This window comes from Acinonyx jubatus, chromosome D3 (genome assembly GCF_027475565.1).
Source record: "Acinonyx jubatus isolate Ajub_Pintada_27869175 chromosome D3, VMU_Ajub_asm_v1.0, whole genome shotgun sequence".
In the NCBI taxonomy this organism is placed as follows: domain Eukaryota; kingdom Metazoa; phylum Chordata; class Mammalia; order Carnivora; family Felidae; genus Acinonyx; species Acinonyx jubatus.
The window spans coordinates 39540947-39559571 of NC_069392.1; the positions used below are offsets into that span (position 1 = coordinate 39540947).

An 18625-nucleotide genomic window follows, 5' to 3' on the forward strand; every position below is an offset into this window, starting at 1 on the left:
TTATGTTAAATAGTCATTTTTAGTGTACCACTTAATTTCATTGTTTCTTAACTACATTTTTTTTAAAGATATTGCTTTAGGAATTGCAGTGCACATATTAACTTACCACATTCTACTTCAGATTTATACTAATTTAATACTGGTAGAACAGAGAAACTTTGCTTCATTGTGGCTTCATTTCCTCCCCTGTCCTTTGTACAATGGTCATATATATTAAAATTAATATTATAAACCCAGCAATGCAGTATGATAACTATTGCTTTATGCAATCTATGTCTTCAAAGTATTGAAGAGAATGGAAATGTATATATGCAAATACATTTATCCAAATATTTACTTTGTGGTATTCTTCACAAAGAAGAGTATGTATGTGTGTGGATTCAAATTACTGTCTGGTGTCATTTCCTTTAAATTTTTTTTTAATGTTTATTTATTTTTGAGAGAGACAGAGACAGAATGCGAGTGGGTTAGGGGCAGAGAGAGAGGGAGATGCAGAATCCGAAGCAGGCTCCAGGGTCTGAGCCGTCAGCACAGAGCCCGATGCAGGGCTTGAACTCACAGAGCTGTGAGATCATGACCTGAGCCAAAGTCAGACACTCAACTGGCTGAGCCACCCAGGCACCCCTGGTGTCATTTTCTTTAAACCTGAGGGATTTGCTTTAACACTTTTTGTAAGGCAGGTCTGCTAGCAATGAATTCTCTCAGTTTTCATTTGTCTGGGAATGTCTCTTCACTTTGACTTCAGTTTTGAGTGATAGTTTTATTAGATATAGAATTTTTTCATTGAAGTATAGTTGATACACAATGCCACATTAGTTTCAGGTGTACAAGATGGTGATTCAACAAGTCTATACGTTATGCTGTGCTCACCACAAGTGCTACCATTTGTTACCATATGACACCATTAGAATACCATTAATTATATTCTCTATGCTATACCTTTCATCTCCATGACTTATTCAATCCATAATGGGAAGCCTGTGTCTCCCACTCCCTTTCAGCCATTTTGCCCATCCTCCTACCTGCCTTCCCTCTGCAAACCATCAGATTGTTTTTTATATTTGTTTATAGGTATGCTTCTGCTTTTTGTTTGTTTTGCTTTTTTAGATTCCACATAAAATGAAATCGCATGGCATTTGTCTTTGTCTGACTTATTTCACTTAGCATAATGCCTTTTAGGTGTATCCATGTTGTCGTAAATGGCAAGATCTTATCTTTTTGTATGGGTGATTAATATTTCATTATATATTATATGTATATTATATATAAGTTAATTTTTTAATATATTCATCTATCAATGGATACTTGGGGTACTTCCATATCTCAGCTATTATAAATAATACTGCAGTAAACATAGGGGTGCATATATCTTTTTGAATTAGTGTTTTCATTTTTGGGGGGGTTAAATACCCAGTAGTGGAATTACTGGATAATGTGGTATTTCTATTTTTAATTTTTTGAGTAGTCTCTATACTGTTTTCCACAGTGGCTGTACCAATTTACATTCCCACCAACAATTTACAAAGATTCTTCTTTCTCCACATCTTCATCAACACTTGTTATTTCTTGTCGTTTTGATTCTAACCATTCTGATAGGTGTAAGGCAATAATCTTGTGGTTTTGATTTGCATTTCCCTGATGGTTAATGATGTTAAGAACCTTTTAATGCTCATAGACACTTCTCCAAGAAAACATCCAGATGGCCAACCGACACATAAAACAATGTTCAATATCACCCATCATCAGGGAAATACAAATCAAAACCACAATGAGCTACCACCTCACACCTGCCAGAATGGCTGACATTAACAACTCAGGCAACAACAGATGTTGGCGAGGATGTGGAGGAAGAGGATCTCTTTTGCACTGCTGGTGGGAATGCAAGCTGGTGCAGCCACTCTGGAAAACTGTACGGAGTTCCTCAAAAAATTAAAAATAGAACTACCCTATGACCCAGCAATTGCACTACTAGGTATTTATCCAAGAGATATAGGTATGCTGTTTCGAAGGGACACATGCACCCCAATGTTTATAGCAGCACTATCAACAATAGAGCCAAAGTATGGAAAGAGCCCAAATGTCCATCGATGGATGAATGGATAAAGAACAAGTGGTATATATATACAATGGAGTATTACTCGGCAGTCAAAAAGAATGAAATCTTGCCATTTGCAACTATGTGGATGGAACTAGAGGGTATTATGCTAAGCGAAATTAGTCAGAGAAAGACAAAAATCATATGACTTCACTCATATGAAGACTTTAAGACACAGAACAGATGAACATAAGGGGAGGGAAGCAAAAAAAAAAAAAAACAGGGAGGGGGACACAACATAAGAGACTCATAAATATGGAGAACAAACTGAGGGTTACTGGAGGAATTGTGGGAGGGGGGATGGGCTAAACGGGTAAGGCGCATTAGGGAATCTACTCCTGAAATCATTGTTGCACTATATGCTAACTAATTTGTAGGTAAATTAAAAAAAAAAAAATCTTTTCATGCCCAACATCTCTTGAGCCATCTGTATGTCCTGTTTGGAGAACTGTCTATTCAGATCCTGTGCCAAATTTTTAATCAGTTTTTTTTTTTATGTTGAGTTGTATAAATTCTTTACATATTTTAGATATTAACCCCTTACTGGATATATCATTTGCAAATATCTTCTCCCATTCAAAAGATTGCCTGTTTGTTTTGTTGATGGTTTCCTTCACAATGCAAAAGCATTTTAATTAGGTATAGACCCAATAGTTTATTTTTGCTTTTGTTTTTCTGGCTATAGAATTCTTTTTTTTTTAATATTTTTTTTTTTTTGCAAGTGGGGGAGGGGCAGCCGGAGGTGGACGGAGGATCCGAAGTGGACTCTGTGCTGATAGTTTGACAACAGCGAGCCTGATGTGGGGCTCGAACTCACAAACTGCAAGATCATGACCTGAGCCAAAGTGGGATGCTCACTCGACTGAGCCACCCTGGTGCCCCTCGATATAGATACTAACTTTTTCTCAGAACTTAAATAGCTCAGTCATATCAATGCCTTCTGGGATATATTGTTTCTGATGAAAACTCAACCATTAATATATTTTTCTCCTGTATGTGATTAATCATTGTACCCTTGCTACTTTCAAGATTTCTCTCTGACTTTGGTTTTCAACAGTTTAACTATGATTTATCTAGGTTTGTATCTCTTTTGTGTGTACCTTACTTGGGTTTGTTGAGCATCCTGGATCCATAGAGTAATACTTGTCATCAAATTTGGAAAGTTTTAAGCCATTTCTTTAAATATATTTTCCTACCCTTTCTCTATCTCTCTTCTTTGTGATATTACTATTACTCATATATTGGAATGTTTGATGATGTCCCACAGATCTCTGAAAATTTTAAAAGTTTTACTCATTCTTTTACCTGTTTTTTAGATTGGATAATTTTTATCTTCAAGTTCACTGATTCTTTATTCTTCTATCTAAAATCTTTTTTGAGTCCCTTTAACAATTTATTATCTATCTATTTATTTATTTTTAAAGTTTATTTATTTATTTTGAGAGAGTGGGGGAGGGGCAGAGAGAGAGGGAGAGAAGGAGAATCCCAAGCAGGCTCAGCACTGTCAGTGAGGAGCCCAACATGGGACTCAAACTCATGATCTGTGAGATCATGACCTGGGCTGAAGTTAAAAGTCAGATGCTTAACTGACTGAGTCACCTAGGCGCTCCTTGAATAAATTTGATCCTATTTTATAATTTCTCTTTGTTGACATTCTCTCTTTTTTTGAGTCATTGTCATACTTTCCTTTAAATTTTAAACATGGTTTCCTTTTTTAGTCTTTGAACATATTTATAATTTTTCCTTTGAAGTCTTTGTTAAATCCAAAATCAGAGTGCACCCAGAGACAGTTTTTATTTACTGTTTTATTCTGTTCGTGTGGCTCACATTTTCCTATTTCTTGGCATGTTCCATAATTTTTGTTGTTGTTTAGAACTGGACATGTTAAAAAATATATTGTAGTAATTCTGGATTCTGAATTTTCCCTTAAATGTATTGCCATTGTGCTTTGGTTTTGTTTAATAACTTATCTAAATGTACTTATAGGATCTGTTTACCAGCACTGTGTGACTGCTGATGTCTTTTAAATTATTGTTCTCATTTTTAAGCCTAAATTCATAGGGATCAACTTGTGTGTGCATAAATTAATGACCTGTAAATGAGTGGCCAGACATTGTGCTCAAACAAAAGAGTTCACTCTCTGGCATTAGATCTGCATGTATATTGGTGAGCACATTTAAAGTTCAGGTAACTTGGGGCACCTGGGTGGCTTAGTTGGTTAAGCATCTAACTTTGGCTCAGGTCATGATCTCACGGTTTGTGAGTTTGAGCCCCATGTCAGGCTCTGTGCTGACAGCTCAGAGCTTGGAGCCTGCTTCAAATTCTGTGTCTCCCTCTCTCTCTGCCCTTCCCCACTTGTGCTCTCTCTCTCTCTCTCAAAATCAAGTAAACATTAAAAAATTTAATAAAAAATTCTTTAAAGTTCAGGTAACTTTTGAATACATACTTCCTGGCTTTGCTTAGTCTAGACTCTCTTATCTGTCTTCTGTACATGGACACAGGCTTAGTCAACCAATGATGTGTGGATAGCTTACATCCTCTCCAGTTTTTTCTATGCAGGCATATGGAGAACTTTTGAAGGCCCCCTGTGGTAGTCTTATTTCCAAGATCTTCCTATTAAATTGCTGGCTGAACTCTCAACAATAGCCAAATTGTGGAAAGAGCCTAAATGTCCATCAACTGATGAATGGATAAAGAAATTGTGGTTTATATACACAATGGAGTACTACGTGGCAATGAGAAAGAATGAAATATGGCCCTTTGTAGCAACGTGGATGGAACTGGAGAGTGTGATGCTAAGTGAAATAAGCCATACAGAGAAAGACAGATACCATATGCTTTCACTCTTATGTGGATCCTGAGAAACTTAACAGAAACCCATGGGGGAGGGGAAGAAAAAAAAAAAAAAACCAAAAACAAAGAGGTCAGAGTGGGAGACAGCCAAAGCATAAGAGACTCTTAAAAACTGAGAACAAACTGAGGGTTGATGGGGGGTGGGAGGGATGGGAGGGTAGGTGATGGGTATTGAAGAGGGCATCTTTTGGGATGAGCACTGGGTGTTGTATGGAAACCAATTTGACAATAAATTTCATATATTAAATTGCTGGCTGATATGCCAGTCTGCTGCTTGTCCTAACCATGATTGGAACCTGAGGCTAACTGAGCTTCTGGTCTTCCTTTGTTTGTTTACTACTTAGATTGCTAGTGTTTCCCACAGTGTTTCTGGATATGGAGTTTTATCATACCCTGCTGCAATCAAGTCAGCCCCCTCTAGCAGTGAACATTCTGATTGTCATGCCTTTTTCTACTTTGGTAGAACTACCTTATAAACTGAGCTAAGGGAGGGGGGAGCAGAGAGGGCTAGGCAGAATGCCATACTTCCATTGTTCATACCTAAAGTTCAGTGGCTTTTTTATGAATAACTAGTTCTCAGTGTTGTGTATGCCTTTGGTTGATTTTCAGAGCCCTGAATGGGTTGGTTTTGACACTTGTATCCATTTTTATCATTGCTTTTGGGGGAGAGTAACTGCTGAAGTACTCACTCCACCATACTAGAAGTCCCATCTCTGCATCGGTCATTTTTAACAACTCCTCAGCAGATTCTGGTGTGAAGCCAAGGTTGAAAATCACCGAGCTAGGGTAAATACAGGAATGAATGATTTCACTTCATTTAATAAACATTTATTGAACATCATCAGGCACAGTGTGGATACAAAGTGGATAGAGTATGGATACAAAGATTATAGACTATCCCTCTCCGTGGGTGGTCATAGGCAGTGGGAAAGATCAAGTAATAATGCAGTATAACCTGAGCAAATAGGGTTGGGTGAGGCTAGGTTTGGGAGCAGTGTCAACAAAAGACAATGCCTACAGCCCATCATTTTTCTGCAACATGCCAATAGGTTATCACATTTTCAGAAAGTACTATAGCCAGTAAGCAGATCCTTACTTAATGTAAGTATAAATAAAGTTTCTCATCCTGGAGAACTAGGACAGTTTCCCCAAATTACATGATGATTACAAACATAACTTTAAGGAACTGATTTTACTTCATGTAAAATCTAACGAGTTTTTTAAGGCTATATTTTCAACTGAACTGTGATGATTTCATAATCTATGAATAGATTAAGGAATAGCAAATCACAATGGGAGTCAGTATAGGCAGTGTGATATGGTATTATGGTTTCCAAAGTGGGATATCCACAAAGGCAAACCATGGAAGCATAGAAAGAAATATTAGTTAGCACTACCAGTTTTTCAAAAACATCAGATTTGGTCTTTAAAATGTTTCTATTGATTGGATGTTTCATAGAGTGAGTGAGACTATTTATATAGTAGTATATGCATAGAACTTACAAATAAACAAACGTACATAAGTGGCATGCCCCCAATATTTTTGGATTGGGAGTGCTCAGTCACAAAAGTTAGAGACCACTGGTATAGTGGTAAGAACACTGACCTAGATGGGTGCTAGTCCTTCTTGCACTACCGACTTGCTGTGTGAACATGGGCAAGTTATAAAGACATGCTGTGTATTCCAAACTATAAAATGAGGAGCCTGTTATAAATATCCTTGAGATGTCTTCCTATAAGTGGTTTTGTTCTTTATTTTCCTGTAAAGTATAATTATGAAGTTGTAATAGCAGAATGTTGTCTTTGGTTGTTATTCAGTATTTGAATTGGATGAAGGTCTAAGCCTCTTTCCGAGTTCCTGAAATATTTCCGGAGAGAGCTTGGCTACATCCCTTCTCTGTGATGCTGCTAGTTGTAGATGTGATGATGCCACACACACCATGATATTTCTTTAAATTCTGTTAACTTTAGGCATATTAACAGGACATACCCCAATTGGTAGCAGAGTGCCAAAATATAGACACAGTTATAGATGTGTGTGTGCATGTATGCACACACAAATCAATCCTTAACCATTGCTTAATTTCATTGCCTCCATAAATGGAAATTCAGAAAGCTTCACGATTTAAGCTGAGTACATAAAGAACACTAATTGTAGTTTTAATAGTTAGAAAACACCCAAATAGATCCATGCATATCAAGTTTAGTGTCTACTCAGAAATGGACTTGTAAGATAGAGGATTATTTTCAATATTTAGATACAACTAAAAACCCAAGAGGTTAGCAAAACCTTATTTCATCTTTTGATTTAAATTCAAAGAAATTTAAATTTTACATGTTCTACTTAAAATATTCTCCTGTAAAAACATTCAGCTTCAGAATTCAATAGAGTAAGATGTTGGGCTTCAGTGTTCACGGATCATAACAAAATAGACTATTGATGGTTTTCTGCAAATAACTATTTGGACTGATTATGACATAGTCAGTTCCTTAAAATTTGATGTTTCTCTGATTTAGTTTTGTTTGCTATCTTCAGTAAATGAGTTATTGCTAAATAGTCTGTTGGCATAGTATTTTAACATCTAATCCCTCACATGCTTTTTATTTATTATTAGTATTTAAAAGCTTGAAGAAACTTTAAAGAACATAACAAAGATTTTTTCCTAAGTACTTTGGATTTTCTTTTTCTTTCTTTCTTTCTTTTTTTTTTTTTTTTGAGTTTTGAGAGAGAGAGAGAGAGCAAGCATGAGTGGGGCAAGGGCAGAGAGAGATAATCCCAAGCAGGCTCTGTGCTGAACCCCACGTGGGACTCCATCTCACAACCATGAGATCATGACCTGAGCCAAAATTAAGAGTTACACACTTAACCAACTGAGCCACCCAGGCACGCCTGGATTTTCTAAATAATACTATATAATACAAAACATCATAATGCTGTCTGTGAAGTTTTTTGTTCCAAATAACATATGACAGGAGATCGATGATAGTGCCATGAATCTTTACCATAAAGTTCAATATTAAAAACCAGCTGCTGTGATTTACCTGTAAAGATGGAATAATGACATTCAGGTACATTCTATGTGATAAGTGCATCATTTAAAAGATTCATCTTAGGGGCATCTGGGTCGCTCAGTCAGTTAAGCATCCGACTCTTGATCTCAGCTCAGGTCTTGATCTCAAGGTCGTGAGTTCAAGCCCCATGTTGGGCTCCGTGCTGGGCATGAAGCCTACTTTTAAAAAAAATCATCTTAAAGAGAAAATGACAGAAAAAAGGAGCAACAATACAACAAAAAGAATGACAAATCATAACCATTTTGATGTAGATAAATGTTGAAAATATGATCTCATAAGAATGACTATAGACAGAATGAAAGTAAAAAAGAGCAAAAATAGAAAAGCAAGAGTTGGGGCACCTGGGTGGCTCATTCCATTGAGCATCTGACTTTGGCTCAGGTCATGATCTCACGGTTTGAGAATTGAAGCCCCACATCGGGCTCTGTGCTGACAGCTCGGAGCCTGGAGCCTGCTTCAGATTCTGTGTCTCCCTCTCTCTCTGCCCTCCCTGCTCATGCTCTGTCTCGCTCTCAAAAATAAGTAAATATTAAAAAAAAATTTTTTTTAAAAGAAAAGCAAGAGTAAAATGAAAAATGCAAATGTTGTATAAGTAGGAGAAAAGGTAAGTCTTAAATTCTAAAATTAATTTTATTTTGCATGGTAATTAATTAAAGAGGAGAAGGAAAATAGCACTTTAAACTTAGACCTGCATTAGCACAGCCTGTACTTTGTAATCTACTGGGGGTATAGAATGCAGTCATTTTGCTGCTGGCTGGAACAGGCAGCCAGGAACAAATTTCACTCAGCCTTCCAATTGGTAACCAATCCACAAGCTTGAATTCAAAGTTCTAACCTTTAATTTTAATGCTGATCATAGACTAGGACATAGCTATTCACCCTAGGGGAGGAGCTAGTTAGTGGGAGAGGAAGAAGTTTGCCACTCCAGTCTGGGGATCAAAGACAGTAGCCTACCCTGTACCCCCAGGCCCAGAGCCACTGCACCCACCTCTGTACTCTCTAGAAGCCCTGTGATTCGGTGCTTGTTTAGCAGAGGATAGATTTGCTTGTATTATTATGTGTTCATTTCGCACTATGTATGCATTTGGCCTGTCTTCTGCTTTGATTTAGGTCATCTCTGCTTTTCCTGATGCTTCTTAAAGATTGAGAAAAGGTCAGGTTTGGATGTTTTGGAAGGTTTTTCTGTTTCAACTGGGCAGCTTGCTTTTCCCATGACACATCACACACATGGCTTCACTTTTCCCCCAAATTTTCTGTGGACAAGGGGACTTTTTAGTATTAACATTTTGTTTTAGAATTATTTCAAATTACAAGGATAGTACACACAGTTCTGGTAGAGGTCCCTATTGTGGATATCTTTCATTACAATGTAGACCAGGGGCTTTTAACATGAATCCATGGATTAATTTGAGAGATTCCTGAATTCCTGAAATTTATGACCACTTTATATATTTGAATGAAAATGCATTTCAGTTCATTCAAGAGCTACATAAAGATTGTGCATTTATTTATTTATTTATTTTTATTAAAATTTTTTTAATGTTTTTATTTTTGAGAGACGGAGAGTGAGTGGGGGAGGGGCAGAGAGAGAGGGGGGGGGGGAGACACAGAATCTGAAGCAGGCTCCAGGCTCTAAGCTGTCAGTACAGCTGACTGAGCCACCCAGGTGCTCCTAAAGACTGTACTTTTAGTTTTATCAATCCTTTTCTCTAGGTGCAACCTCTTCTCTCATGTTTTCCACCATGCTAATACATTTTTTTATTAGAATAATATCTCCCTCAAAAAGCACCAGCGTGCATGAGCACATTTTTGTATACAACAGAACTGACCAAATTTCTTTATCACACCCCTATCATTGTCTGAGTTGCTCAACACTGTGTGTTCACATAAAAGATATTAACTGTTGTTTGATGAACTTGTGTTTCTTCTAACAGAGGAGTCTGTCTATACTACATAAAAGCCTCAAAGTTGAACCTAGGGGTCCTCCATCAAAATGTTTTGGTGGGGAAGGGAGAATGGTTCCCTATCCAGAACACTTTGCATTTTATCAGTGCCCTGAAAAGACTTGGATAAAACCATTTTTATAGATTGTCTAAAATTTGAATGTTAACAGCAAAGGGTATTTGGAACTATTACAAAAGCACTGCTGTTTTCCCTTGAAACTTTAAAGGGGAAAAAGCTATGAAATTACCATAGACCTATTTTTCTCTTGTGTCTATATAGAGTGCATTATTTGAGGACTTTCTCACTCCACTTGAGTTCTAAAGATAAAAGATATTATAATATTAGAAATCTAGGATTCTGTGAAACCTCCCCCCAAGTTAAAACTTCCCTTTGTAAGCATTTTGAATATTTTCAGTGCAATTTTTGGTTATTATCTAATATTAGGGGTTTTGTTTCAGACTTACAGATTCCAGTCTGATGTTAGAAGATTATTCATCCAAGTTGAGCCCCCAACCAAAGAGAGCCAAGAAAAGCCTTCTGTCTGGGGAGGAGAAGGAAAATCTGCCAAGTGACTATATGGTGCCCATTTTCTCCGGACGGTACGTATGTATTCTCTTCCTGGCTTTAAATATTAGAAAGTGAAGAGTAGGTGTTGCCAGGTAGTAATAATAATTGCAACTAACATTTGTTGAACAATGTTGAGAAAGCTTGAGAAACTTTCCTTGAGAAAGCTCTGAGGAACTTTGGCACCCTGCACTGAGGGAGATGTGTTCATTGTGAAAATCTGCCCCCACCTAGGATGGCTACATGACAGAAGAGAATGATCAGGAACTTAGTTCTCATTATGTAACTGGTTGAAATCAGAAGGAGAGCATTGGATGCTAGTGATTGAACACTGTATATAGTCACTATAGGTAGAATAGAAAGAAAGATTTGAAACCGTAAAGTGTTTGATGAACTTTAAAAAAATCAGATGTTATGTTTAGGTAGAGGGAAAGTATTGTGGTTGCCAATGTGATTTAAAAAAAAAAAATTAATGTTAATTTATGTTTGAGAGAGAGACAGAGAGAGAGTCGGGCAGGGACACAGAGAGAGGAAGACACAGAATCCGAAGCAGGCTCCAGGCTCTGAGCTGTCAGCACAGAGCCCAGTGAACCCATGAACCACCAGATCAGGACCTGAGTGGAAGTAGGATGCTCAACCGACTGAGCCACCCAGGTGCCCCGACAGTGTGATTTTAATTATTATTCATTAGGAAGAAAAAAACCTTAGATAAGGTAGACTAAGTAAAAGAAAGGCATCATAATTTGAATGCCTGTGCTATATTTAATGTAAAACAGATTACTATGTATTGTGAGGCAAACTCACAAAATAATCACTAAATCACAAGTCCGTTAATGCTGTTAATGTTCATAAGGTGTGTGTGTGTGTGTGTGTGTTTTAAAAAATATAAACTTTTTTGGAATGATTTTAATATAGAGAAGAATCTTGAAACTTGTTTAAGACACCAAATTAAAATTTAATGGGAACCTTCAGAGCCTTCCCTGTTTATTTTCCTGTGAATGGAGAGCTATTTCCACAGAGCTAAGGCTATATTCAAAATGAAGGGCAAAATGCCATCAGGAAATTCAGTAGGAATGACATGGTTGTCATTGTTGGTGACCTTCTTCCATTTCCCTGTGTTTTTCCTATTTTTCTCTGACGGTTCCTTTTGGAATTGTTTCAGATACTAATGTCATAATTGTTCTGATTCTGATTAGGAAGGTAATGGGATAAGTAATATACTATTTTTAGCTTTTTCTTTGATATCTTTGAGATCTCTTATATTTAGTGTTTATTTTTGAGAGAGAGATAGAGCATGAGCAGGGGAGGGGCAGAGAGAGGGAGACACAGAATCTGAAGCAGGCTCCAGGCTCTGAGCTGTTAGCACATAGCCCAATGTGGGGCTCGAACCCAAGAACTGTATGATCATGACCTGTGCCTCAGATGCTCAACTGACTGAGCCACCCAGGCACCCCTGATATCTCTGATTTTTTTAAAAGTAGACTTTCCCGGGCGCCTGGGTGGCTCAGTTGGTCAAGCATCCAACTCTTGATTTCAGTTCTGGTCACGATTTCATGGTTCCTGAGATTAAGGCCTGCATTCAGCTCTATGCTGACAGCATGAAACCTGCTTGAGATTCTCTCTCTCCCTCTCTGTCTGCCCCTCACCCACCCCCCAATAAATAAATAAACTTTAAAAAAAAGTGAACTTTCCATTGAAATATACATATGTTGCTAAGTATGTTTGCCCAGGCTTGGCCTCTTCACAGTTCGTTTAATATACACTGATATTCTTTATAGGAGATGGCTAGGCTAGAGGAGTAGAATGTTTTATTTTCTGCTTTGTTCCCACTCTGTTTTAAAAAAATATATTTAAAAAGCATATTAACTAATCATGAACCTGCATGGCATACCTCTCCATCTCTTTACCACATGAAATGAAGCTGCTTACTTTCAGTGCCTTCTTTCTCCTAAATCAAACCAATTTGTTTCCTCAGGGCCAGTCTCAAGAAATGATAATTTACAAAACAAACGGTGATAAAAGAAAATGCAAATAAAAATTTATCTTCTGGGTTTTATTTCCAGTGTTTTTGTTTTTTTAATATGGAGCCATGTCCTGTATTCTTCTACTGTGTTGAAAATAACACTTCCTACTGGTGTTGACAGTATTAATCTCAGAGGATGGGACAGAAATGAACCTTTGTTAAGTACCTGTTATTTTCTGGGAATCATACTACATGCTTTATGTAGACTATCTTGCTAAATCCTCAATGCAGCCCTAGAGAGGTATTAGTATACCAATTTATGGACAAGGAAATTAAGGCTCAATGACTTGCTGAAAGTGACATGGCTGGCAGTGGAAGAGCCAAGAGTCCTCTAGGGATTGGCCGATGCAACATACATACATGCAGTCTGCAATTATAATGTATTTCTGGGAAATACCATTTCTTCTGGATGGCACTTTAAAATTTCACTTCTTGGGGCACCTGGGTGACTCAGTCGCTTAAGTGTCTGACTTTGGCTCAGGTCATGATCGCAAGGTTCTTGAGTCCAAGCCCTGCATAGGGCTCTGTGCTGTCACCTCAGAGCCTGGAGCCTGCTTCAGATTCTGTGTCTCCCTCTCTTTCTGTGCCTCTCCCTACCACCCCCTGCCCCCGTGCTCTGTCTCTCTGTGTCTCTCTCTTAAAAATAAATAAACATTGAAAAAAAATTTTTTTTTAATTTCAATTCTTGTTCTCAGATAAATTGAGTTAACTTTGTGTCACCGGCAGATTTTTGAGTTGAGACCATCAGAGATCGAGTACTGGGGAGGTTTTAAATTCATCTTAAATTTGTAGTAGTTTATTTTTGTCAGCATATCAGCATCATATTCTTGTTCTTGTACCCAGATTATAGCAGGGTTATCACTGACATGCACTTATATTTACTTAAAGAAAAATACCCCTGGTGTCCTGGGTGAAAAAAATATTCCTAAATGTATTTGAGGTCTCTTATGAAATAATTATAGTCTTCCTGAGGTTTAGCTTATTTGCAGTAGAGAAGGCAAGAGACCAGGACTTCATTCTGCTCTCTAGAGCTATGTCAACATGTCTACTGTCAGACATAATATGAGCTCAAACTTAAAGTTCTCTTACTTAAGAGTTGTCTCAACTCAGGGCAAGGCTAGCATTGAATATAATCTATTATTATATATATTGAATCGTTTTACAAAGTTCATTTCAAACCTCTCTATTATATATTTAGTTCTGTATGGAATTCCAAGCAGATTCTCATGATGATTTTTATAATCACTTATTAATTCATTCACTTCCTATCTCATTAAAAAAAAATTAGAGGTAATTATGTCAAGACTCTGAACTGAAAATCTTCCATCTTCCTTTTTCTCTACCTAAATTATAGTGTATATGTTACTGAGTTAGTAAATATTACCTTGTTAATATTCGGAAAGATAGAGATAAGGAAAAAGAAATTAAAATTTACCCACTAAGTTTAGTAAGAAACAAAGTGGACTAATCTTATCAGATGTTTTAGTAAAATTCCATGAGAAATTTCAAACTTGGGCAAATGTTGAGCCCTATTTTTCAGCAAACTACACAGATTCAGGTACCAGGAACTTAAAAACATAACGCCAGTATTTGCTTAAATTTTAAGTAACTATTCTTGTAAGAAAAATCAAAGGTAAAATTCAGCCTTCAGAGGCCTAAGGAGACTCAATTTCAAGAAAATCTTCAATATGATCATGATACTTCCTCACCGTTGGGGTTGACAACAAAGGTATTGAAGGAGGTTAAAAATCATCTAAATATGTTTAACAACATTAATAAATTATAGCACAACTTCTATTATAAAGCATTTTGGGATGTTACCATTCACTTGCCATCATCATCAATTATGAATAAAAACAAGTCACTTTTATAAATATCACCACTTTAAATGCAAATTTGGTCAATTTTTCTTATCAGGGCTACATAAGTAAAAGCTCTCATTAAATATGTTTACACGCACGCACACACACACACATAACTTTTTAAAATTTTTTCTTAATGTTTATTTATTTTTGAGGGAGAGACAGTACAAGTGGGGAAAGGGTTGAGAGAGAGGGAAACACAGGATTGGAAGCAGGCTCCAGGCTTTGAGCTGTCAGCACAGAGCCCAACACAGGGTTCGAACCCACGAACTGTGAGATCATGACCTGAACTGAAGTCGGATGCTTAACTGACTGAGCCACCCAGGCACCCCCAAATAACTTTTATTATCTTAGAAAGAAACCCAGTAGGCATGAGGCCTCCCCATAACTTTAGAATTTATTTATATATGCAACAGCTCTGAGCAATGCATCACATCAACTCAGTTATAGAATTCAGATCAAGCACATAGTCTTATATCAGGATCACGGGCACACAGGCGATATCTCATTTTACAATATCATCTATTCTAGAAGGAAAGTCTTTTATTATAGACTCAATCATATTTAAACACTCTAAAAAACCAATGAAATGATCTGAGGCAAGTTATCTAATTTCTCTGAGCCTTGTTACTATATATCTAAAATAGAAATGATACACTTTACCTCATAGGGTTGTTGTGGACATAAAATGAGATAATATATATAAAAAGCACTTGGCAACACTATGGCCATAATAGGTATTATTATTGTTGTTACCATTACTGGTTAAGGTGGTGATCCCTTCTGTATGTGAACAGTTAGCTCCTGATTTACCAAGTTTTTCTTTGTCAGGTTTTCTTTGGGCATGTTACACAATGTACTTTGAACTTAGTAAAAGTTGGACAATCCTGTCGCTGCCACCCATAATATCTGTATTTTGCTCTTATTGTATTTTAGTCAAGTACATGTCAGTGGAATTACAGATACAGAAGAAGAAAGAATTAAAGAAGCTGCTGCCTATATAGCCCAAAGGAATCTTCTTGCTAGTGAAGAAGGAATCATAGCATCCAAACAGTCCACAGCATCCAGACAGTCCACAGCATCCAAACAGTCTGCAGTATCCAAACAGTCCGCAGTATCCAAACATTCTACAGCATCCAAAGAGTCCGTGGTATCCAAACATTCTGCAGTATCCAAACGGTCCACAGCATCCCAAGAGTCTACGTCTAGTCTTCACCAGGAGGAAGCTTTTGAGAAGAAGTCAAGGAAAGTTGCAATTCGAGAGAAGGCAGAACGCCTGTCGCTGACAAAAACAGTAAGGAAAGAAATTTAATATAATTTACAAAAGCAGAAATGCATGTACCATTGTGTGTGTACATATAGATTGATTTGTTTCAAATGAAGAAATAAATATGTAGTCTTATGGAGAAACAAAACTAAAAGAATACAAGGATTCTGCGTCTCCCTCTCTCTCTGCCCCTCCCCAGCTTGCACTCTGTCTCTCTCTCTCTCAAAAAGAAATAAACATTAAAAAAAAAAAAAAGAAAGAATACAAAGATAAAGACATTAAAACGTATGGGTCAAAGGGGTGCCTGGGTGGCTCAGTCAGTTAAGTGTCTGACTTTGGCTCAGGTCATGATCTCACAGTCTGTGAGCTTGAGCCCACGTTGGACTCTGTGTTGACAGCTCAGAGCCTGGAGCCTGCTTTGATTCTGTGTCTCCCTCTCTCTCTGCCCCTCCCCCGCTCATACTCTGTCTCTCTGTCTCTCTCTCTCTCTCAAAAAAAAAAAAAAAAAACATTAAAAAAAGTTTTTTAAATAAAAAAATGTGTGTGTCAAAGAAAGACAGACTTAGTAGTTTTAAACTCCATGAAATTTTATTTTATTTTATTTTATTTTATTTTATTTTATTTTATTTTAGAGAAGAGGTGCAAGTGAGTGAGGGCAGAGAGAGAGAGAGAGAGAAGCAAGGCTCACACGAAGCGGGGCTAGAGCTCACCCAAAGCGGGACTCAAACTCACTAGCTGTGAGATCATGACCTGAGCCAAAGATAGATGTTTAAGCGATTGAGCCACCTAGATGCCCAACTCCATGAAATTTTAGGTTCTACAGAAAGTACAGTTCCAAAGAACCTTAAAAAATCCACCATAGGGGGAAATAAGATATGTTGCTGAGGCTTAGAATGTTAAAAACTAAGTGTATCTTTTTTAAAGAGGCAAAGAGAAGACATATGGTCTAAATACGCAAGTAAAGCTCCAAGTGGAAAAATGATAATTTTGGTTTGTTTGTTCTCTTAGTAGCACAGGCTACTCTGACTCCATAATATTTTGGTATATATTTTTTTATAGTTAGAAGAAACTGAAGCATTTCATAGAAAGTTGAATGAAGATCATCTTCTCCATGCTCCTGAATTTGTCATTAAACCTCGTTCCCACACTGTTTGGGAAAAAGAAAATGTAAAATTACATTGCTCTGTATCCGGCTGGCCAGAACCTCGTGTCACATGGTATGTTATCTTTACGAAAATTACTCATAGAATCTATTACACAAAGTTAATTTTACCTCTAGTGAAAACGTTCAGCGTTATGAATATACAAGAGTGAATGAAAGCACCTACGAGTTTGTATAGATTTTTTAAATGGTGAAGAAGGGGCACCAGGGTGAATGGTTTATGAATGAGAAGAAAGAACAGTCCTGCATACATTATATTATGATACTTCATAATCCTGTTATACAAGTGGGTCTTTATATAAAGTGTTAAAATGTAGTCAACATTTATATACAAAGAAAATCTATGGTTATGACTGCTGTGGGCCATAAAATTTAAATAAAAATTTGCTCCCATACAGTATAGGTATCATTTTGTGACCAGAAGCAATAATATTTTTAAAAAATAATTAAAACCCAGAAGTCTTCATCTCTACTCCTCATAGGAGCTGAGGTTTCAACATGCTTTCTAAAGCCAAACAAAAGAGGGAATTGGATGGAAGATATTTCTCAATATGGGGTCTTTTTTTTAAGTTTTATTCTTATTTATTTTGAGAGAGAGAGATCGTGAGGGGAGGAGAGACAGAAAGAGAGAGAGGGAGAGAGAGAATCCTAAGCAGGTTCTGCACTTAGTGCAGAGCCCGATGCGGGGCTTAAAGTCATGAATCATTAAAGTCATGACCTGAATTGAAGTTAGATGCTTACCTGACTAAGCCACCCAGGTGCCCCCTCAATATGGGATCTTAAGAAATTTTCTTTCCGTAAAGAATAAGCACCCATGTTCTCCTTCCATCCTATAGCCTATTGTAATTGTCAATGACTTCATGATCCCTAACCTCCAAACTTACCTGTCTAATGTCATGAATACCTGCCACAGAGACAGCAGTATGAAAATGATGGAGCCAGCTTAAAAAGATGTTTTCTGTTTGAGTCTCTGACACGTATATTTTGCGTGCTGTTTTCTTATCCTCAAGAGTAATGGTAAATTCACCCTATGTTGCAGTATAAATGCTACACAGGATGACATTGCCATCTGTAGAAGGCCTGCCTCCTTTTCCTTTCTTACCCATTTTCTCTGTTGCTTAGACACCTAATTTGGCTAGGACTAATGAAGATAACTGACAAGGAGCATATTTCAGTGAAAACCAAGTGTTTTTTTTGTTTTTTTTTTTTAAATTCACTTACAAGCTTTAAAGCATAAAAGTATACTGCAGTAAGTTAGGAATCAATCAATCTTGGCCCCACATTTCTCTGTGACATGGTATTGCATACTTTGGCCTTTCAAAGGGACATTTCCTCTTAAAACAGATTACTTCTCACCTCAAAAAATCTAAACTTTTCAATTGAAAATACATGAAGAATAATGAATTTTTAGCTGTAAGAAATATTATTTCTTACAGTAAGTAAGACAGAGGGTAAGACATTCCCTCTTCTCTCATGAATTAAAATATACTACTAATAAATGAATAACTGGAATCCTTAATCAAGTAGATATATTTATTACACAATAAATTATAAATTTATTGAAAATTTATTATCAATTTTCAGTTATCCTCACTAATGGAGCTGAGTAGTGTGAATGACTCCCCAAATCTTTCACTTATGGCTTTGAGATATTTTTTTTCTTAACATTGAGCCATATGTCCGAGGGGCTCATTTTAAACAAAAATGAAGACACAGACACAAGGTTTGTCTCAGGAATGATTGGAAATCAGTTCATTTACTGGAACAAGTCTTCACAAGTTCC

The 18625-nt window shown here is 37.0% G+C and overlaps 1 protein-coding gene across 2 annotated transcripts in view; it reads left to right on the plus strand.

Moving 5' to 3' along the window:
* MYOM1 (myomesin 1) overlaps positions 1-18625 on the plus strand; it is a 136882-nt gene that overhangs the window by 16707 nt on the left and 101550 nt on the right. For both annotated transcript variants that reach the window (XM_027068596.2, XM_027068592.2), the window contains exons 3-5: positions 10423-10563; positions 15350-15707; positions 16740-16897. In XM_027068596.2, the coding sequence (XP_026924397.1) occupies positions 10423-10563; positions 15350-15707; positions 16740-16897 (657 nt within the window). The remainder of the gene's footprint in view (positions 1-10422; positions 10564-15349; positions 15708-16739; positions 16898-18625) is intronic.